Here is a 24087-nt window from a genome sequence, read left to right on the forward strand (position 1 = left end):
AAATTTACTAGGTGTAGAATATGAATGTCTTAACATAATAACTAAGAAAATGCTGTGAAGGCTATATTAACCAGTTTGATGAAAACATTTCAAATTGTACATAAAACCAGCACACTGTACCCCATGATTGCATTAATGTGCACAGCTATGATTTAATTTTAAAAAATAGCAAATAAAATAAAATATATGTTGAAATTTAATCCCCAATACAACCACTTTGGAAGGTGTAGTCTTTGGGAGTCATGGATGGTTTAGGGCCTTTATAATAGGGCTTGATGGAGGAAGTGTGTTCTTTTGCCTTTCCACCTTTTGCCATGTGAGGACACAAAGTTTTTTCCTTCTAAAGGATACAGCATTCAAGGAACAATCTTGGAAACAGAGACGAGATCCTCACCAGATAATGAACCTGCTGGTACCTTAATGTTAGACTTCTCAGACTCTAGCACTGAGAGGAAATAAATTTCTGTTCTTTATAATTTAACCAATGTGTGTTATGTGGTTATAGCAACACAAATGTACTTAGGCCCATACATACAAAGAAAAATGTAGTTAATAGAAACTATCCCAAAGGAATCTCAGACACGAAACTTACCGGCCAAAAACTTTAAATCAGCTTTTACAAATGTGTTCAAAGAACTAAAGGAAACCACTTTTGAAAATTAAAAGGAAGCATGAGAATAATGTCTCACCAAATGGGTAACATCAACAAAGACATAAAAATGTTTAAATACTCTGCCACACTAGAAAAATTTTTTTCCTTGGGGCCACAGTGTTTTATTAGATAAATATAGGTCAAGAGATATATGAGGTATATATGCTTCAGACTTGGTAGTTAATGTGTTAACAAAAAAAGAATCACTATCACCAAATAGATACTTTGTGATTTAAAAAATATAAATCAAAATTTAAAGTTTACTAGAGGTGCGTGAGAGCAGATTTAAACCAACAGAAGAAAAGAATCACTAAACTGAAGATACATAAATTGAAATAATCTTACCTGAGGAACATAAAGAAAAAGGCACAAAGAAAAATGGACAAAGTCTCAGTGAATCTGTATGACACCATCAGTTTGTACAGCATACATATAATAGAAGTCACAGAAGAAAAGAAAAAGAGGAAAAAGAATATTTGAAGAAATAATGGCCAAGAACTTGCCCAAATTAGTGGAAGACCTTAATATGAATTCCAAGAAGCTCAACTAACTCCAAATAAGATAGACTCAAAAACATTCACATCATAGTCAAACTGTCAAAAGAAAAAGATAAAGAATCTTAACAGTAACAAATGAATCATGACATGATAGATATCATAAGTAAGAGTCACAACTGAATTCTCATCAGAAGCCATGGAGACCAGAAGACAGTGATATAACATACTCAAAATGCTGAATGAAAAAGGCTGCCAACCAAGAATCACAGTCAGCAAAACTGTCCCTCTAAAACAAGGGAGAGACAGGATTCCATGACAATGCAATGGAGAAAAAAATAGTCTTTTCAACAAACAGTGCTGAGATAAACAGATAACCATATGCAAAAGAATGAGTCAGAACCCACCTCACCTCACATCAAATTCAAAAATTCACTCGAAATACACAAAGACCTAAATGTAAGAGCTAAAACTATAAAACTCTTAGAAAAAACCATAAGACACAGTTATGACATTGTACTGGGCAATGATTTCTTAGATACAATACCAAAAGCACAAATAACAAAAGAAAAAATAGACAAACTGTACTTCATCACAATTAAAAACTTTTTGCTTCGAAGGATACCATCAGGAATGTAAAAAGACACCTCACAGAATGGGAGAAATATTTACAATTCGCCAAAGAATCTAACAAGGAATTTAAAATACAGGACATATAAAGAACTCAGCACAACAAAAAAAAATACAAATAACTCAATTAAAATTGTGCAAAAGGTTTAAAGAGACAATTACTGACTAACCACTAAGCTATGTAGACACAAGAGCAGAGGAAGGCAGTCTAAAAAAATAAAACTAAGCACACAGAAACAAAGCACAGATACCTGCAGCCTCCATCACAGGGAGACAGATTCCATAGGCTAAATGCAAGCTAGTTACAAAAATAGAAAACAAATAAAACTTTAAAAATATCGGACTACAGATATACAATGATGTATTATCAAGAAGATTTCAACAACAAAAAAAAAAATTGTAAGGCATGAAAAGAGAAAAAAATAAATAAAACTTTAAAAATATCAGACTACAGGCTCAGCGCCTGTGGCTCAAGCGGCTGGGGCGCCAGCCACATACACCTAAGGTGGTGGGTTCGAATCCCCAGCCCGGGCCCGCCAAACAACAATGATGGCTGCAACCAAAAAAATGGCCGGGGGCAGTGTGGCGAGCACCTGTGGTCCCAGCTACTTGGGAGGCTGAGGCAGGAGACTCGCTTAAGCCCAGGAGTTGGAGGTTGCTATGAGCTGTGATGCCATGGCACTCTACCCAGGGGGACAGCTTGAGGCTCTGTCTCAAAAAAATATATATATATCAGACTACAGAGATACAATGATGCATTATCAAGAAGATTTCGACAAAAACAACAAAAAATGTAAGGCATGAAAAGAAACAGGAAAATGTGACCTTTTTTTCCAGAAAGAAAAAGCAGTCAATAGATATGAAATCTAAGTCGGCCAACATATTTAATTTAGCAAAGCTTTCAAAGCAGCTATTATGAATATGAACAAAGAATTAAAGAACATTCTATTCAAAAACTAAAGAAAACTAATGTCCTTAAAATTAAAGAAATATATGAGGGCAATGATCAACAAATAGAGACTAACAAAGGAGAAACAAAAACTTTTTAAAACTTATCAAACTCTACAGTTGACAACTCCAACTTCTGAAGTTAAAAATGCACACGATGGACTGAACAACAGATTTGAGATGACGTAAGAAAAAAGAAGTGTACAGATCAACAGAAATTAATCCAACATAAAAATGAGAGGAAAAAACTAAACAGTAATGAACAGAGCCTCAGAGACTTATGGGACAACATCAGGAATACCAATACATTACACATGGAATAGGAGTCCCAGAGGAAGAAAGACTATGGCACAAAAAGATTTTACAAAATAATGGCTGAGGACTTCTCATATTTGAACATTAATCTATAGAACCAAGGATATCTCAATAAACCCCACAAAGGACAAAACCAAAGAAATCCACATCTACACACGTCATAGTCAAACTGCTGAAAGAGAAAAATAAAAATCATAAACAGAGAGATAAAAAATACAATGACCACCTGACATCTCATCAAAAACAACAGAGGCGAGAAGACATAAGAATAACATTGAAAATGTTAAAAGGAAAAAAAATAATGTCAACTAAAGTTTCATATTTACCAAAACTTTTCTTTTGAAAAAGAAATAGACAAAATAAAAGACATTCCAAGATAAACACTAAGAGAATGTGTTACTAGCAGACATGTCTAAGAAATCCTAGGGAAAGTCCTTCTGACTGAGAGACATGACACCAGAGGGTGACTCAACTCACAGGAGAGAACAGAGAGGAAAGTTAAAAAACAAGATTACACTTTTATCTCATTTCTTAATTCCTTTTCAAAACATAAGATTTCTTAAACCAATAATTATAATATTTTTTGTTGAATTTACAGTCCATAGAGATATAATTTATATGACATCAATAACACAAATGGGAGGGGGGATGAAACTCTATGAAGCAAACGTGCCATATTTAACTGGAATTAGATGAATATTAATCTGAAGCAGACTGTACTAAATTAAAGATGGAATCCCTCCAACAACCACTAAAACAATTTAAAACATAGCTTAAAAATCAACAGAGGGCTGGGTATCCTGGCACATGCCTATAATCCCAGCTACTTGGGAGGCAGAAGGATCTCGTGAGCACAGGAGTTTGAGACCAGCCTGGCCAAAATAGTGAGACCCCTCCATCTCAAAACAAAAGACAGAAAGAAAGAAAAATCAAGAGAAAAATTAAAATAGCATATTTAAAAAATTTTAACACAAAAAATCCCCCCACACACACATATATCATGCTTTTGAAATTCTACGTAATAACCAGTACTTCCCATACTTCTCACTAAGGTAACTGGAATCCCAGGAAGTTCTATCTGCAGACCTGCCCACAGACCCCAAGTGGTTTTTAATACTTTGTGTTTTACCTTTAAATTTTTATCTTTAAAATTCATGAATTTTCTTTATTTTCTACTATGTATTACAGTTCTGTTTCATAACAGTGTTGTTATGAAAATAATGTGGGCTTTTATTTGTGTGTTTGTTTTTGTCAAAATGTTTAAGCAAAATGAACACCTGAAGAAAGTGTGCCCTGTTTCTCCACTACTTCCTGTGCCCTGACCAGCACTAAAAGGTACGTGCTCTTTTGAGAAGCAGAGGCCTTTCTGCAGCACCAAAGGTGGGCTGGATACTGTGCAGACAGCCCTCAAAACACACAAACCTCTTACTAAAATTTCTTTCTCATTTATTTTTAACGCTACTAAATTGAATTTAAAAACCACTGCTGAGTCATAGCTTAAAGTTTGAAAATAACTGGTTTAGACAATCCAATAAACTAATTCATCCAAGACTTACAGTGATTCTGGCTTCCAGTGTCACTCCTAAAGAACACTTAAACTTTTACAGTGGATTTCACTGCCTTAACCAAAACAAACAATATGCGCAGTTAGAAAGATTTTTTTCTTGTTTTTCTTATAAATTCTAATCACATAGCTTGCTGTCTACTTCATCTAATAATAATTAGCTTGTTCTGCTTACTTATGGATAATTAATCAATATAAATCGATTTTGTAGATAATAATCAGCATAAAAAATAAACATTAATGGATCATTACATTTGCATTTCTTTGTAGTTTCTATCAGTCATTTACTCATCATACAGCTAGCTGTGTACTTTTTTTTTCAATTTTAAATACAGCTTTATTTAAGACATTGCATTTTCCACTTACAATACAGTGCTTTTAAAGTGCAATGTTACTTCCTTCCCCTGTGCACATGTTCCATATTCAAGTATTGAAAATGCCCAGTAATTCACTATAGCAGCCCAACTTTAAATATGCCACATAATTTGCTACAAATTTGGATCCTTCAATGTTTTACTCTGTGGAACAATGCTACATCTACACTTGGGTTGGCTTAATCAACCTCTTCAATGGTGGGGCCAGAGGAAGCACCACCAGAAGGAGGAGCACCACCACCAGGAAAGCCCCCAGACATTCCTCCTGGCATGCCCCCTGGCATTCCGCCTGCACTCTGGTACAACTTGGTAATGATGGGGTTGCAGACTTTCTCCAGCTCCTTCTGCTGATGTTCAAATTCTTCCTTCTCTGCAGTCTGGTTCTTATCAAGCCAGTTGATAATTTCATTACACTTGTCAAGAATCTTCTGTTTGTCCTCATCATTGATCTTGCCTTGAAGTTTCTCATCTTTAACAGCTGCTTTCATGCTGAATGCATAGGACTCAAGTGAATTTTTTGATGAAACTTCGTCCCTCTGCTTCTCATCTTCAGCCTTGTACTTCTCAGCTTCCTGGACCATACATTCAATGTCTTCCTTGTTCAAATGTCCCTTGTCGTTAGTGATGGTAATCTTATTTTCTTTTCCTGTACTCTTATCCACAGCAGAGACAGTGAGAATGCCATTGGCATCAATATCAAAAGTGACTTCAATCTGAGGAACACCACGGGGAGCAGGAGGTATGCCTGTAAGTTCAAACTTGCCAAGCAAGTTGTTATCCTTGGTCATGGCACGCTCACCTTCATAAACCTGGATGAGCACAGCCGGCTGGTTGTCAGAGTAGGTAATGAAGGTCTGTGTCTACTTGGTAGGAATAGTAGCATTGCGCTTAATGAGCACAGTCATAACTCCACCAGCAGTCTCAATACCCAGAGAAAGAGGAGTGACATCCAATAGTAGCAAATCCTGAACATTCTTGGATTTGTCACCAGATAAGATGGCTGCCTAGACAGTTGCACCATAAGCAACAGCCTCATCAGGGCTGATGCTCTTATTCAGTTCTTTTCCATTGAAGAAGTCTTGGAGAAGCTTCTTAATCTTGGGGATACGGGTAGAACCACCAACCAGGACAACGTCATGAATCTGTGACTTGTCTAGTTTGGCATCTCGAAGGGCTTTCTCTACAGGGTCCAGGGTGCCATGGAACAGATCAGCATTCAATTCTTCAAATCGGGCACAGGTAATGGAGGTATAGAAGTCGATTCCTTCATAAAGGGAATCAATCTCAATACTGGCCTGGGTGCTGGAAGATAGAGTACGCTTAGCACGTTCGCAAGCAGTATGGAGGCAACGGACAGCTCTTTTATTCTCACTGATGTCCTTCTTATGTTTGCGCTTAAACTCAGCAATAAAATGGTTGACCACTCGGTTGCCAAAGTCTTCACCACCCAAGTGAGTATCTCCAGCTGTAGATTTGACCTCAAAGATTCCATCCTCAATAGTGAGGATTGACACATCAAAAGTGCCACCACCAAGGTCAAAGATTAGCACATTTCTTTCAGCTCCAACCTTTCTGTCTAAGCCATAAGCAATAGCAGCAGCAGTTAGCTCATTTATAATCCTAAGAACATTGAGACCAGCAATAGTTCCAGCATCTTTGGTAGCCTGATGCTGAGAATCATTGAAGTAAGCTGGTACTGTGACCACAGTATTGGTAACAGTCTTTCCCAGATAGGCTTCTGCAATTTCCTTCATCTTTGTCAGAACCATGGATGACACCTCCTCTGGATAGAAACTTTTTGTCTCTCTTTTGTATTCTACTTGGACCTTGGGCCTGCCTGCATCATTCACCACCATGAAAGGCCAATGCTTCGTATCAGACTGGACAACAGCATCATCAAACCTGCGTCCAATCAGATGCTTGGCATCAAAAACTGTGTTCATGGGGTTCATTGCAACTTGATTTTTCACAGCATCACCAATCAATCGTTCGCTGTCAGTAAAGGCAACATAACTTGGAGTGGTTCGGTTTCCCTGATCATTAACAATTATCTCTACTTTTCCATGCTGGAAGACAGCCACACAAGAGTAGGTGGTGCCAAGATCAATACCAACCGCAGGTCCCTTAGACATGGTTGCTTACTCGTAGAGCCAGCACAGATTACATAAGACACACAGAAGACCTAAGAGCTGCCACCGCATTCAATAGCTGCGTACTTTTAAAAGGACATTTAATTTAGTGAAGAAAAAGGTGGTACTTCATGTGCATTTGTGTACTGTGTTGCGCCAAAACACACTAAGAAAAATACTTTAAGACTACGTATGTGACCCTCTGAGGGGCGGAAGGACTGCCAGGTGAAAATTACACAAAGAGAGAATAACTTTCTACCCTTTTATAAAGTGCTCTAACATGTAAAGTGCTTCTCTGTTAAGTAGATGTATGAAAAAAGTCCAATAACACAAAGCGTACCAACATATCACAACACCAGAAGAAATCCAAAGGAAGAAGTGTTTAAATCTGACTAAGATTCTAAGACTTCTGGAGGAGAAAACATTTAAGCAGGGCCTTACATGATGATTACAATTCCAACAGGCAGAGAAAGAAGATGGACATTTCAGGCTGAGGAAACTGAAAGAGTAAGGGCAAAGACATCTTCCCGAAATGAGAAGAGGGAGGGATATCTTTCCCTCTTCCTTGAGCCTTGCCACAGAATCTGGCAGTGAAGGCAGAATTTTCAAGTGGTGGAGTAATATGATTTAGTGGAGTCCTAAGGCCACTTTGGCAGGAATCTGAGACTGACAAGTGTCTGAAGAAAGGTGGCCTGTTAGGAGGTCTCTGCAATCACCTATGACAGAGAATTCAACCACAATGTTTTGCCAGAGTCATTAGAGGCAAAGGCAAAATTTCATTTGCTAGCACAATCAGTGATTTTTCAATGGAGAAAACTCACCTTTTCTGGAAAGAAAGAGCATATTATGACTCATTTTACCTCTCAAAAGTGAAAACCACAAGATCTATCTTCATGAAGTAACATCCCAGTTTTGGGCCTTTCAGAATACTTTAAGGAAGAAGTTTAAAGGGGTATCTTCACTGCTGAAGGGATTCAGAGAATTAGATTCCCATAGTTCTTGCTCACCGAACAGATGAAGGTGATAACGGCTATTTCCAGTCTGGAGTTTACAAGTTTCCTGAACCACAGACTGCTTCTTAACTCTTGTGGAAAGAGAGAGACAGACACATACATAGGGACTGACACAGAGAGACAGAGACATACAAAGAACAACAGAGAACTTGCTGATGAGGAGTATAGGCAATGCAGACTAAAAAGCACACTCCCTCACGGCACACTCACCTGTGGTTTACACACGGCTTTTAACCATCCTACCTGTGATTTATGGGTAAGAAGGATAAACTTAAAAACAACTTCATTTCTCTAATTCCAACTCCCCTTAAAATTTCTGCCCTTTCTCTGAATTGAACATATACAGAAACATACATAAACCTAGTAGACATTTTAATGTCTCGATTAAAGGTAATAAAATAAAAATTGAATTGGAAAAGTAGTTTAAACACCTAAAGTCACGTGCATAGAGAGTTTTAAGTCACCTGGGTTAGTCCTTTTAAAGATACTTAAGTGTTCAATAGTACAGTCAATGAATCATTATGCTTGAGTAGAACATTTAGCAACATAACCCATCTTGGCAAGAACAGGCCATAACCCCTAAGGAAGTATCTTTTAATCTTAATAGGCTGGGAGTTAACAAGAAGTAAATTACCACTCTCCGTAATGAGGATATCTTCTAAAGTTGCTGCTGTAAAAGATAAAATAGACAATTCTGGAAAAGATCCAAGGAAGCCTATCATGGGTACACTTTACCATTCAAATGAAAGGCCCTGTTATAAATGAAGCAGTAGCTATTCTTCTTGTGTATTCAGTTGAATACAAAACAATTGGGAGAAAAAAAAGAAAAGCTGAACTTCACAACCCAGTGTACTTTTAGATATATGTGACTCAGTACAAATTCTTCCTTGGGAAAATATGACAATGTTCCCATGAATACAATTACCAAGAATACCTGTTCCATGAATAATGGTTTTAATGCAGTATACGGTCAGAAGAAAGAAAGAAAATCTGGGGGTTAAAGCAATCTTAACGAATGTTAAGAAACAGCACTTCGAAGAGCACTGGAGTGGAAAACAGAGCTGGGTGACCTCGTGTCATCATTAACTGCCTACCTATCCTTAGGGAAGTCACCTCACCTCCTGGGCTGCAGTTATCCCATTGGAAAATAAGGAAGATGAAAGGAGGATGAGGACTATAAGGGTTTGCTGTACGTCCCACAAGTGCCTAATTCAGGAGAGGACATCTCAGTTGTCCAGACAGTGAGGTCACCCAAAATTCCTGTGATGAACACCAAAGGCACAAATACAAAGAATCATAATCATAGACAAAAGACTGCCCCCAAACTGGAATTAGAGAAAGACAGCTGATAAAACATTACAAAGAAAAACCAAGGTTATACTTGATGACTGGATGGGTAGAAAAGAGGCAAGGATAACTTTATGCTCACAAAGTGGCTAATAACAGAAATGTGAAAAACACAAAGAGAATGATAAGAATAATTTAGTCATATTGAGATAAAAAAACAGTGGGACATCTAACTGTTCAACAAAAGCTGCAAAAAGGTAAACATTCAATAAAAAGCCAAAGTGGACAGCACTAAGGAGAAAGCTCTATAGCCTGCCAGCACAAACCTGCCTCTGGGAAGGCAATGGGCTCATTAACTCCACAATGCTGGGGACCAGGTCCATGCCATTTCCTACTCTATACCCATCATTTCGCACAGACAAGGTGCCCAAAAAATATTTTCTGAACAATCTAAATTTCTTCAGCCTACCCTCAAGGATATCATGACTCCATCAAATGCCTTGATGAAATCCATACCCACTACCTTAATGTGTTCTTACAAATGCTATGCAATCTTAGTAAAGAAATGAGGTCAATGTGAATTATTTATAGTGAACCAATCATAACTCTTCCAAAGGTACTGACCATGAACAACCTGGCAGGGTTATGGACTCTATCCTTAGAAGTGCCCCATTCAATTACTTTAAAATGTTTTGGTAGAAAACAAGAAAATCTTCATTATGATCATTTTTTAAGCTATATCTCATGTATCCACACATAGATATAAATCCAAAAGCCTCCAAAAAGATCAGAAATTAAAAATCAGCACTGACAAAGTCATGACTTTTTCATGAGCCTGTTATATTCTATGAATTTTCAAAAATGATTGACAGCATAGATGAATTTGATTTTTCATTCTAAGAGTCTGTTCCCCCTTGTTCTGGAAACAGCATCTATTTTTCCTGTGATGAATCACTCCCGCCCTACTCTCAGCTCAGTGGTTGGAGTAGGGCGGCAGAGGGCTGCAGAGGCAGACATGTGGCTGCATCTAAGTCAGTCAGCATATCCTTTCTTCCTGGTCAGAGAATGGGTCAAGGATGAAAACATTAAGACCCAGGCCTGCATAGGTCAGCCTTTTATATCCTTGACCATAATAACTAATTTTAGGGTGGCCACTTGGGTCAAAGAGTCAGGACCAGCATTTTATTGAGACTGTTAGAAAATAGACTTTTTTTCTAGGACTGCTGGGTATAAGCATATCATGGAACACAAAGCTGCCCTGGGCTACCACATGGCAACAGAAAAGGAAGCCAGCATACGTGTAGATGGAAGCAGAGTCAAAAGGCAAAGATAGGCCACCTTCTGATGACACTGATCCAACCATATCTAAATTAGCCCTTTTGTGGACTTTTCAGTCTCTGAGCCAATAAAATCCCATTTTTGTTTAAGCCAAACTGAATCCGATTACATATATGCAATAGAAAGGTTTCTGGCTAATCTAACTACCCAAGCAGCCCTCACTTTGAGGATAAATTTAGGAAAGAAATAGACCCTCTGTTTCATCTACCAATTTGTCTCTTTGCTGTACACATAATATATGAATAGCCCATCTGAAATTTTTACTTAGGAGCTTATAATTGCAGCTGAGGACATCAAAACTCATTCTTTTCTAAGCTGTGATAACGTAAGCAAACCAGAAAGATAAACAGACTTCAAAGGCTACACCAAGGACAATCTGAGATCTGATCAGTTTATCCCAAACACTGTGAAGCTAGATTTACACTTCAGTACTGAAATTGCCACATTCTAAACTGCTGATCCAAGTAGAAATCCACAGTGCAGAGTGTGATGCTACTCTGTTTGTGCAGTAACAAACACCAGAGACTGCCCACTCAAACATTTCCATCAGCAACAGCACAGGGCTTTGGCCCCTTAGACTAAAGTTCTGAGAAACTAGGGGTATAATCCCCGATTACTTTGCAACCCAGATCACAAGCATTTACACATGAGGGAAAAAGCCACTGGCACCACAACTGTAGCAGGAATAAATACTATGAAAGAAATAAAAATGAACAATCAAAAGAACCAGCCCCTAAATTTCTGTTTTTAATATTCAGTATCTTTTCATTTGAGATTTACATTTGACATATCCTACAGGTTGAAATATTCTTTTTACATACATTTTCTGTCTCCCCAGGCAGGTGAGAGTCCCTTTAAGTCAGGATCTTATCTTTCCAGATACAAAAAAGGTATTTGAAAATATCTGCTGAAAAATTATCAAAATGTTAAATACTTGGCTAACAATGAGTTTATCTTATAATGAATAATTCTGCTTTTCTTGCTTAAAATTAATAATAGTTTCCATTTATTGAACAGCTTGTACATTTACTTGAACTGAGTTTATCCTAACCAGGAAGTGCGACTAAGAAAGATCGTGCTTCTTCCTTACTCTTCCCACTGCTGTACTTGAATAGAACCAGAACAAACGCCACAGAAGTTCAAAGTGACACATTTTAGCCCAACCTAAGGAAGATATTCTGAAACAGGCAGAGCTATTTCTAAAGGAATGGGCTGCCTCTATAGCAGTGTTTTGCAACCATTTTTTTATCTCACGGCACACTGGAACCCACAAATTTCCCCAGCACAATTAAATTATGTTGATCAAAAAGAGTTAAAAAAAAAAGTCTAAGGGGCCAAAGCCCTGTGCTGTTGCTGATGGAAATGTTTGAGTGGGCAGTCTCTGGTGTTTGTTATCACACAAACAGACTAGCATCACACTCTGCACTGTGGATTTCTACTTGCATTAGCAGTTTAGAATATTCACTGTGGGCTTGGCGCCTGTGGCTCAAGCGGCTAAGGCACCAGCCACATACACCTAAGGTGGCGGGTTCGAATCCCCAGCCCAGGCCCGCCAAACAACAATGATGGCTGCAATCAATAAATGGCCAGGCGTTGTGGCGGGCGCCTGTAGTCCCAGCTACTTGGGAGGCTGAGGCAGGAGACTCGCTTGAGCCCAGGAGTTAGAGATTGCTGTGAGCGTGATGCCATGGCACTCTGCCCAGGGGGATAGTTTGAGGCTCCGTCTCAAAAAAAAAAAAAAGAATATTCACTGTGCTTTGAACTTCTTTTGAAAATAATTTAATTAATGATCTTTAAAAATTATTGTGGCACACCTCTCATGGCACACCAGTGTGCTGTGGTATACCAATTGAAAATCACTGCTCTAGAGGAACTGATTATTGGAGGAGACCAGGCAGAATTTCAATTACCAGGCCTGCTACAGAGACAAGCATCAGAGGAGCTGTTGGCATACAGCCAGCTGGAACAAGGAAAGTGTCCAAGGCCTTAAGCCTGTAATTCTGGAGAAGTACGTGCATTAAATTTGAACAATGTCAGAGTCTACAATTTCCTGTCTTTCCTTATCAATAAGCCTAGGCTACTCCCCAAAATACTCTATATGCACTGTCTCATCTTAAAATGCTTACAATCTTTCCCCTTTTAGATAGGAAAGTGTTCTATAATGCTGACATTTGTCTGGTCTACTGAAGCAGAACATGAAGGAGGTAGCTCTGAATGTACTTCTGGTGCCTAAACTCCACTGGAGCCCAGGATTGGATACTACAAGAGAAGTGAAAGTGGCAAAGTAGACACTCCCTCTACTACTATGATTCCTTGACCCTACCCCTTCCCACTCCATCATACTGATTTTAGTATATGTGCTGCCACAGCCAGCAGTCATATTGATGTTACAGGTCATGGTGTTAAATTGGAAAGGGCAGAAACTGGGCTTTCTGGTCATGGTGTTAAATTGGAAAGGGCAGAAAGTTGTGCTGAGGCTTCTTTGCAAACACTTAAGTCTTAGTAAAAAATACACCTCTCAGAGGTGTATTGGTCAACCTTCTCCAAACACAGGTTTGATATATTATATTAAAAAAGGAACCCTTAGTTCATTTTACTTTCCCCTCTTTGACTTCTTGATAATGATAAAATCTCCCAAGCATCTGTTGGCTACAAAATAGCATGTATAAAGATCAAGTAGTAGAAAGAGTAAAACAGAATTGGGAAACATATTCAGAGTAGCTGGAACTTAGACGATGAAGCAGGTGGGTGGAAAGGAGGAGAACCAGGATCAGGAAGAGCCTTGTGAAGGAATGTTTATTTCAATTGAAGGGCAAGTGGATATCCCTGAAGAGCACACGATTTAGAAATCATGTTTCAATTACCATAACATAACGGATTGAGGGGGGAAAAAAGATGCAAGACATGGACAGGAAGAACAGTCAGGAGGCCACTATGGTGAGCAGGCAAGAAGAGATGGCAGCGTGGACTGCAGTAGTAGCAGTGAGTTGGAGACAAATAGACATATGCAATAAATATGCAATAAGTAAAATCATCAAGACTCGGCAAGAGACTGCACATGGCCGTGAGAGAAAGAAAAGAGCCCAGGATGACCTGAAGATTTCTACCATGGTCAATAGGCTAGTGGTCCACGCACTGAGATAAACACAGGGTAGTTGGGGTTGAGGGGACACCAATTCGGTTTGGAATTATTTTGCATATGAGATGTACACTTAACATCTAAACAATAATATCCAGAGGGCAATTGTCAGATGTGAACTAGAGATACAAACGCTCACTGCCATTAATAATAGTACACTCATTAGCACACAGACCAAAATTGACAATACTGAAAATAATTAAATTACTTAGGAAAAATGTATAACTCAACTCACAAGGTCATGGCAAGAGTGTGAGAAGTCAACAACACCATGATACCTTACTATTATGGTTTATACACAGCTGACAAAATATGGGTGTCTTAGAATGTAAGTGAAATTCAAATTCATCCCTGTAGGAAACACTACTCCTACTGAACCAAACTTAACAAGTGGATCAGAGATCTAACAACTTATCAGTCTAATAACATCCTCAGATGTCAATTCTAATACCAGAACACTCACCTGTGGACAAGGCCTCCTCCCGAACATCACCCTCACCAGGCTGATGAATATTCCAGGATGTTTTGGGAAGTGAAGAAATTTCTTCAGGTGATGCTAATTTCACCATATCCATGTGATTGCTGTGGAACTGGTACCGAGGGATAAAGCAGGTTTTGCCTTGTTGGAAAATGTCCCTGATAATCTCTTCTGTCTCAATTTCATCTTGCATGCTCAGAAAGATGGAAATTCTTTTGGACTTTTGATAGTGACTGTGGGTAATCACCTAAATGGAAAATGGTGGCAATTAAATTTTCCAAGATTACACTTTTAAACAATGAGGAACTCCCCTTAGCAGTTCTCTTTTCTCTGTCAATCTTCTCCAACTTCTTTAACTATCAAAAAAAAAAAAAAAAAAGTGCTGAATCCTGAAGCCTACCTTTTAGCTCAGAACCATACTGACTTCTCTGATGCCTTCAGCCATCTCTGGCAGGCCCACTCATTATAAAATCGTGGTGGGGACCAGTTATCTTGAGAATTCCAGGCTTGATCCCACCGACTCATTTTAGTAGTCTTCAGTCATCTTACTTGCCTCTTTGCTTTATCTCTGAACCTTTGCTCCCACAAACTTCTCCACACCTTAGATTGTCAGGCTTTTCTCCTCCTAAATTCTACCCATTTAAAACTCAACTCAAGCCCTAACTTTTCCTAACTTGTGCAGAACCCCTACTACATTTAAAGTTAATACACAACCTAACAATTATGTATTGCTATGAGTCAATCACTAATTATTACATGAGCCCTAAATGTAGCATCCCTAACCACTCCATAAACTCCCTGAGGCAGAGAATATACCTTTCTCTTAGCCTCTTAGCTCTATCATCACCCATCCTTTTTCCTAAAATTCTTCTGTTTAGATGAACATTTAAAAGGGTCACAAAGATGGAGGGGGCAGGGAATTCTGGTGAAAGAAACTATTTCAGCTGAATTATTCCCCAGGCAGCAGGAGACGGAGCTCTGCTTACCATAGAAAAGTTAACACTCTCATGATTTATCCAGACTCAAAAGTTAGTCCTTAGCTTTTTTTCCCCCCTACCTTTTCTGTTCTTCCCTATTCTCTAAGAACAAAAAACAAAAAAATACTGCAAATCAGCTCATAAATATAGTCACTGGCAGAAAGATACAGGTACAGAAAGTCAAGTTATTCCTAATAAAAAGGGAAACACTATTTGATCCTGCAATTCCTTTATTAAGTATATATCCAGAAGACCAAAAATCGAATTACAACAAAGATATTTGTATCAGAATGTTCACTGCAGCCCAATTCATAATTGCTAGGTCATGGAAGAAGCCCAAATGCACATCGACCCACGAATGAATCAATAAATTGTGGTACATGTACACCATGGAATACTATGCAGCCCTAAAGAAAGATGGAGACTTTACCTCCTTCCTGTTTATATGGATGGAATTAGAAAATGTTCTTCTTAGCAAAGTATCTCAAGAATGAAAGAAAAAGCATCCAATGTACACAGCCCTACTTTGAAACTAATTCATAGCTTTTATAGGAATGTCATAACCTAATTATAGCCTTAGAATATGGGAAGGGGGTGGGAGGGGTAGGCGAGGGGGGTGGATGGGGAAAGAGAGGGTGATTGGTGGGGTCACCTCTATGGTTTATCTTACAAGGGTACAAGTGACTCTTTCTAAAAGCAGAGTATGAACATTTTAACTCAATAACTAAGAAAATGACATGAAGGTTATGTTGACCAGTTTGATGAGAGTATTTCAAAATGTATATGAAAACAGCACACTGTACCCCATGATTGCATTAATGTACACAGTTATGCTATAAGAAATTTAAAAAAAAAAAGGGAAACACAGAAGTCATGGAGATACAGCACATCAAATCAATGCTAAGGAAGTTAACTTCTGCTTTCTAAAGTTACAAAGCTGTTATAAGACCTGAAGTGGGCAAGGCCTAGGGCTTTTGGTACTCAGGTATTATATAAGAAAGTGAAGTGTCTTTTTTGCGCTCCTTAAAGCAGAACAGAGAAAATCAAGAGCTGAATAAGCAGTAATAAACATCTATTAAAATTCAGTGTGAGACTGTACATACACATTATCTTCCTGTCAGGAGCCAAATGACGCCAGATGGCCGCCCATCCCCACCGTCTGAAGTATGCTAACCTTTATCAGATAAGGAGCTGCTTTTCCCTTATCAGACAAGGAGCTGTTCTTCCCAGAGAAGCCATAAAATGTTTCAGACACATCGTTTACATTCCCAGCAGGAGATTGATGCAAGCTCTACCTCCCGCATTCCTCTACCCCACCCCTTGTCTTCTCTGAGTGCTTAAAAACTGACCTGTTACCTCCATTAAATCAGACCTTGACAAGAAATCTGCTTGGTCTCGCTTCCTCTTTCTCTCGCCCATTTCTCTTTCAGGCTGGGTCCCCCTCGCCCCACGAATAACCGTGTCCCGCAGGACGGGACATCTTCCTTCCACAAATCTCATTTACCCAAAAAAAGAAAATCAATTATAGCACTGAGAACAAGACAACAGAGAATTGACTAATTTATGTAAGACAGAGACTGGATCAGACAGTATTTATAGATAAAAGATCAGAAGACCATCCTCAGAGAACAAGGATACAGAGGAGGCAGAATCCATTCCTCCCTTGGAATCTCAAAGCGTCTATTAAAGGCAGAGAAAACCCCCACTAGTTACCATGCCTTCATTCATAATTATGTGTAGACAATAAAGTATCATCAAATATTTTGGAAAGCCAAAATACAACATAGAGTAATCTCCCCATTATCTGGAACAATGGAGATTGATATATTCCAACTAAATGTAGTTTCTGGTTGCTTGAGAGTTACTATTAAAAATAGGCCTAATTCTATACCCCCCTAACCAGACCACACCATAAACTCTGTATTAACTTGACATTAATATTAAAATACACTAATTAAAAGCAAATTAACACAAAGGCAAAATTCACTCACTGTAACACAGTTTTACCATATTATATAAAACAGCTTTGGAAATGCAGTGTACAATACAATTTTAGTTAAATGGTAGTCAACACACTTTCCTTTTTTTTTTTTTGTTGAGACAGTCTCATTGTGTCACCCTGGGTAGAGTGCCTGACATCACAGCTCACAGCAACCTTAAACTCTTGGGCTTAAGTGATTCTCTTGCCTCAGCCTCCTAAGTTGCTGGTACTACAGGCACCTGCCGCAACACCCAGCTATTTTGTTGTTGTTGTTGTTGTTGTCATTGTTGTTTGGAGGGCTGGCCAGCTTCAAACTGGCCAGCCCCAGTGTATATGGGTGGTGCCCTAGCTGCTAAGCTATGGGTTGACCTTCCCAGGTAGAACTGACCTGTCCAAGAAGAATTAAGGGCATGTCCCACCCAGGAAGTAATGAATGTACCAATCCCTGCCCCTCTGACCCTTTAAATGCCCATCTGCCATAGCCCAGGTGTGGAATTCTTTCTCAGTCAGGGATTTCACCCCACCTGCACCCAGGTGGAATAAAAACCACATTGACCACAAAGAACTAGGACTCCGTTTTCCTTTCATTTCTTGCCTCGGAATAATCTTTCATCTTTAGGACCTTAACCTCTCAACTACCATATTTTTTTAACTTTAAGTAACATACTTTAACACTTAAAATTGTTACAGAAAACACATGGAAGCCTCAGGAATGTTGTGGGAAGCGTCAGCTTATTAACCACACTGCACACCAAGCTTAAATTCTGATTTTGGGGCTGGGGGGGCAGGTCATGCACTGGTTGCTTGAGTTCCAAATAACTGGGAGTTTATCATAGAAGGGTTAAAAAAAGCAAGAGCAGAGAAAAAGATGACCCAGCAGGAACACAGAAACTGAGATAATCAGAGAACTGGCTGTTTTTTGGTTATAGTTGTCATTGTTGTTTGGCAGGCCTGGGCTAGATTTGAACCTGCCAGCTCCAGTGTATGTGGCTGGTGCCTTAGCCACTTGAGCTACAGATGCTGAGCCGGAGAACTGTTTTGAAATTCATTTTCTCAGATAACTCAAGAAGATAATTGCACCTAGCAAATATTAGAGTGCTACAGAAAGGAAGCAATCAGAGGATTAAGAAATAATCCTTAGAAATTAAAACTGTGATTAGAAAAATTTTAAAAAATTAGGAGAAAGCCTTAGAGTAGGGGAAACAAACAAAAATAGGGAAAATGAGGGAAAAAAGTTAAGATACACAGAAGATCAATCAAGGATTTTTACTAATTAACAATAATTCCAGAAAGGCACAAAGGAAAAGAAATAATCAAAGACATACTAATAGATAAATAAAAACATCATTCGCCATATTGAACGAGGGATATGGGTACTAAGAAGAACAAGAAAAAATAATTTGAAATTGAAGCTATCAATCAAATATGAGGATAAAATATTTTCTATTGTATAATTCATTTAAAAGTTTACCTACCCTTGGGGCAGCACCTGTGGCTCAGTGAGTAGGGCGCCAGACCCATATACTGAGGGTGGCAGGTTCCAACCCAGCCCCAACCAAACTGCAACAAAAAATAACTGGGTACTGTGGTGGGTGCCTACAGTCCCAGCTACTCAGGAGGCTGAGGCAAGAGAATCCCCTAAACCCAAGAGCTAGAGGTTGCTTGAGCTGTGATGCCATGGCACTCTACCGAGGGCAACACAGTAAGACATTATCTCTAAAAAAAAAAAAAAAAATTTTACCCACCCTCACAGATATTTTCTAAAAAGAAAATAAATTGAAATATACTCTAAAAAGATGGGGGTTGAGGGGAGAAGAATCTAAGAAAGAGGAAGACACTGACTGACATCACTGCCCTAACTCAGAGTATGCCAATCAGAATACATGGGACAGGGGGCTGAAGTGCTCTTAAAAAGAAAGTAAATTTAACAAAATCAAAAAGAACCTATTGATAAGGTAAAGGCATACTTTTTCTCTTTTGTTTTGCCAAAAAAGAAAAACGGGGATAATCAAAAGCTCCTAGCCACGTGTATGTGGTGGCATAAAATTATATATCCTTTCTTACATAATCATACAACTTGTTCTACAATATGTACTACTGATGTAACCAAAAAATTGAAATACCATTTTCTTGGAATTCAAATTTAGGAATCGGCTACAAACACTGCTCAGACAGACTCATTACAGTTACAGAACAGAGTTTAAAAATTATAAGACTTGACTACACAAGTATAAAATACAGGTATCAGCAACTGGTAGATGAAATAGAAAAACTAAGGGGCACTAATTCACTCATCTTAATTATTAGGGAGTCAAGATATAGCATAAAGTTTAATTTCTGTACCTTACATTACTTGTCTAACAAATTTCTAAGTTACAAAAAGGTACTGTGCCAATAAGAATATGCTTTTTTAATGAAAGACATCATTTATTGTCTTTACTGAGCATTCACTATGGCAAATCACTGTTCTAGTGATAGTATACTGGCGTTTTGGATCATGATCTATTGGTCATAAAATCAGAGGTGAGTTACAATCAACATTTTTAAATGAATTCTAAAATATTAAAATATACTGTATGTGGTAAGAGTTGTAAAACATACAACTTGTGGGTATGTATTTGTTTGTGTGGGATAAAACTGTAGTTATTATTGAGGAAAATCATTCCAATTTTTCTCTCTCCTCCTTCGATGGCAGCTGTCATTGACATTCTATGGAGGTCAGCAATTCTGCCTCTATGTAATCACTATTCCTTCCTGGAGTTTATGAATTCTAATTTTCTATGGACAAAGGATTTGAACTGTATTCATCTTTTTTTCCCCATGCTCCTCCAAAATCAGTTTCAATCCTACATTCCTTAATGCCAACAATGCTAAACGTTATCCCAAGCTCTAAACTTTGGAATTACAGGTGACTCCCCTTCCATTCAAATGTTCTCAATCTCTATCCAATCACTTACCAAATCCTGCTAATTCTCACTGCACAATCTCCTTATTCCCCTCTTTTTTCCCCTTATCTTCACTGCTTATGCTCTTTTGCATGTTTATTACCTCTCACCTGAATTATCACAACAGCCTCCTACTGGTCTCCACATATTTTTTCTTATCACAACTCATCCAAATGCTGCTGATATACTACTCCTTAAGGACATATCAAAAATATGTAAAGCACTGAATACATTCCTTTACACATCTCTTTAATTCTCACAATAGGCCTACCAGGATATTATCCTTTCTATAGATAAGGAAGGAGAGGTTCAGAAAAATAGAGACTTGCCTAAAGCCATACACAACTAAAAAACAATGGAGGTCATTGTGGTGGCTTACACCTGTTATCCCAGCACTTTGGGAGGCTGAGGCGAGAAGACCACTTGAGCCAGGATTTCAAGACCAGCCTGGGCAACATAGCAAGACCCTGTATCTACAAATTATTTTTTTAATGAAAAAAATTAGTGGGACATGGTAGATGCCTGTAATCCCAGCTACCTGAGGTTGAGGCAAGAGAACCACCCGAAGAAAGAAGTTGCAGTGAGCAATCCCATCACTGTCACTCCAGCCTAGGTGACAAGAGATCCTATCTCTGAAAAAAAAAACAAAACAAATGGAACCATACTAAATCCATATCCAGTAGTTCCAAATCCCATGTCAAAACATATTCTGCTCTCTGTTGCCTAAATATCCCTGCTCATGTTTCCCCACCCTATCCTTCCCTTCACCTAAAAAATAAAAAAACAAAGAAACAAACAAATACATTTTAGGCCAGGCACGGTGGCTCACCCTGTAATCTCAGCACTTGGGAGGCTGAGGTGGGTAGACTGGCTGAGCTGACAGGTTCGAGACAAGCCTGAGCCAGAGCGAAAAGTCATTTCTAAAAATAGCCAGATGTTGTTAGGTCATCTGTAGCCCCAGGTACTTGGGAGGCTGAGGCAAGAGAATCGCTTGAGCCCAAGAATTTGAGGTTGCTGGGAGCTGTGATGCAACACGGCACTCTACGGAGGATAACAAAATCAGACTGTTTCAAAAAAAAATGCATCTTGTTTAGATACAGAGGGGTGAAATCAGTGTATTTGCTTTATTCTTGTAACCCATAACAGCCTAAATTTGAGAAATTAATGTATAATAGAATAGCGAAGAATAATTTTAAGTTACATGGTGTGTCTAATGCAACGGACAAGTGTCCCAACATCCACTGGTACCTCCAGATACCAGTGGATACTGGCAGATCGTTAGTCTTACTTAGAATTACTAATATTGTGACATAGAATCTTTTTCCTCTGGTTTCCAACAAAAGTTGGTCCCCCCCCCAAAACATCTTTAGAACAAGCCTTCACGATAGGCTGTAGCTGCTATTTTATTGATACAGAAAATGATATTACATTGGCTGGAAATACTTAGCAAGACAAAACCGAGGTCTTCAACAAACCGGGAGCTTCACTCATCACCCTATTTTCCCCTTCTGCTTCCTACATCCTGGAGAAGCCTGTATATGGCAATCATTTTTTCACTTAATTCAGAAAAGCATTTAATGCTCACCTACTCTGTGCATGGAAAATGCCAGGCCCTGAAGCTCCCGAGACACTGCCCCAGCCCTCCACGTTTGTCTTCTGTCCTCTGGCACCGCCACACCTCTTTGGGGTTACCTCGCCTGAATTTTAACTGCATTTTTCTCTGGTCATTTTACTGATATAAAAGAACTGTCACTCCTGGGACTCAGTGAGAGAACTCTGGCGCTCAGGCGTCCCACCCACCTCCCCTACCAGAACTTTCTGTCCTCATCCTGCTCTCCCCTCAGTACCTCCATTATTACCACGGCAGAGCACTCAAACACCACATGGCGAAGTCGGTCAAGCCCTCCCGCACACTCCCTCCTCCGCGCGATAACTCTGGTCACCGCCCCCCTCCGTAGTGCCAAAGAGCAGCACGACGGCACGTGCGCAGAGAGCGGGGGACGTGCGCGCGCCGGGAAGACCTGCGCGCCGGGAGGGGGGACGTGCGCGCGCCGGGAAGACCTGCGCGCCGGGAGGGGGGACGTGCGCGCGCCGGGGAGACCTACGCACCGGGATGGGGGACGTACTCGCGCCGGGGAGACCTGCGCGCGGACAAGAAAGACGAGCGCGCGCTGGGGGCCTAGCCCTGCGCCTGCGCGGATTCTCAATCCCAAGCCGCAGGGAATTCAACTAGCGTCGGTCAGCTGTGGTTTCAGCTACCGGCGGTCTCGCACCTTCTGGGTTAGTAGATGTGACTGGCGGAGCCGCTCCTCGGTGCTTATGGCCCGCAGACGCTGCTTCAGCTCAGCCCGCAGGCTCTGCTTGGCGCCCCTCACAGCTGCCGCTGCCATCTCGCCCGAGCAGAGTCCGATCCTGCCCTCGGCCTCGCCCCGGCCCCTGGCCGCTGCCTGCCGATTGGCCGACCTGGGTGAGGGAGGGTCAGGCCCAACCGAGACTACCCCCAGCTTCCAGCTCGTGGAGCCCGCGGCACGCCACGCCCCACCACGCCCCCGGCCCTCGGGCCCGCCTTCCCGCGGCCTCGGCGGGCTGGTCCCGCCCCTCCCGCAGCAGGTGGGAGCGAGTAGCGCTGTACCGCCGTCTGGGTCCGAATGGGTCTTACTAAGGCAGCCCATCGTCCTCACCGATAGGTCGCCTGCCCTACGGGCTTGGAACAAAGAGAAAGGCAGGCCATGTAAGTCGTGCTCTCTTAACCACGGGATAGGGAGATACGTTTTGAGCGGTCTCTCCTTGTGAGAACATCACACAACCTAGATTTTGTGCTCAACTGCACACCTGTGCTATATGGCGCCGCCCCTTGCTCCTGAGCTACAAACCTGCACAGCATGTTTCTGTACTAAATACTGTAGGCAGTGGTAACAGAAAGGTAGTGCCCAGAATGTTGGGTGCTTCCAGGTCACTAGGTGATGGAAATTTTTCCGCTCCATTACAGTCTTAGAAGACTATCATCTTAATACGCGTTCTACTTTTGACGGTAATGTGCAGCAGCAAATCACGGTAAGGTCATGCTTAGTTGGGAACTGGGCTCCTGCTAAAGGGGAAAGACTCCTATTTTCTGCTCAGGACATTCCTCACTTTAAGTTTTGGTGGGTTCATTGGTGTTGGGCTGGGTAGGTCATTAATGCAAGGAGTGGTCCTAGATCGGGATGTGCTCTGTTTATTATTGGCCCAGAGTCGAACAGTATTGTCACTGTAGAATAACTGGTGCTTCCCGCTACTGTAAAAGCTTTTCAAAAACAGATGGTGAGGCTCGGCGCCTATAGCTCAACTGGCTAAGGCGCCAGCCACGTACACCTAAGGTGGCGGGTTCGAATCCCCAGCCCGGACCCGCCAAACAGCAATGACGGCTGCAACCAAAAAACAGCCGGGCGTTGTGGCGGGCGCCTGTGGTCCCAGCTACTTGGGAGGCGGAGGCAGGAGACTCGCTTGAGCCCAGGAGTTGGAGGTTGCTGTGAGCTGTAATGCCATGGCACTCTACCCAGGGGGATAGCTTGAGGCTCTGTCTCAAAAAAAAAAAAAAAAAACAGATGGTGAGAAAATGGAGACACCGACAGAGCGTTTGACTTGGATTGAAAGGAGAAAAGAAGGTAATTCAAGGAATTAAAGTAGATGTAGAGAAGTGAAGTGCTCTTTTATATCAGATTTACCCCCACATGTTGCCACCCAATAATCCAGTGAAAAGGAGAGAGGCTTAATATTTCAATAACCAAAGATATTACACTTTTATTAAATAATGACAGGCTGGAACTTAATAGAAAATTTACCA

The 24087-nt window shown here is 40.3% G+C and overlaps 1 protein-coding gene and 1 pseudogene across 4 annotated transcripts in view; both read right to left on the reverse strand.

Annotated features, from left to right (window-relative positions):
* The window catches only part of MTHFS (methenyltetrahydrofolate synthetase), a 56101-nt gene extending 33360 nt beyond the window's left edge, over nucleotides 1–22741 (reverse strand). Inside the window, exons 1-2 of one of the 3 annotated variants that reach the window (XM_012801942.2) lie at nucleotides 22538–22741; nucleotides 14347–14608 (exon numbers count right to left, since the gene is read on the reverse strand). In XM_012801942.2, coding sequence (XP_012657396.1) covers nucleotides 14347–14608; nucleotides 22538–22654 — 379 coding nt within the window. In that variant the 5' untranslated portion in view covers nucleotides 22655–22741. Of the gene's footprint in view, nucleotides 1–14346; nucleotides 14609–22111; nucleotides 22168–22373; nucleotides 22464–22537 lie in introns of those variants that run through there. The other 2 variants (XM_023509962.1, XM_023509961.1) reach the window with 2 other exon arrangements.
* On the reverse strand, nucleotides 4924–11225 carry LOC100948479 (annotated as a pseudogene). Its single transcript, XR_001161041.2, has one exon. The product of XR_001161041.2 is annotated as a heat shock cognate 71 kDa protein pseudogene (transcript).
* Nucleotides 22742–24087: the final 1346 nt, after the last annotated feature.

This window comes from Otolemur garnettii, unplaced genomic scaffold, assembly GCF_000181295.1.
Source record: "Otolemur garnettii isolate 467f Iridium unplaced genomic scaffold, OtoGar3 scaffold00011, whole genome shotgun sequence".
NCBI lineage: Eukaryota > Metazoa > Chordata > Mammalia > Primates > Galagidae > Otolemur > Otolemur garnettii.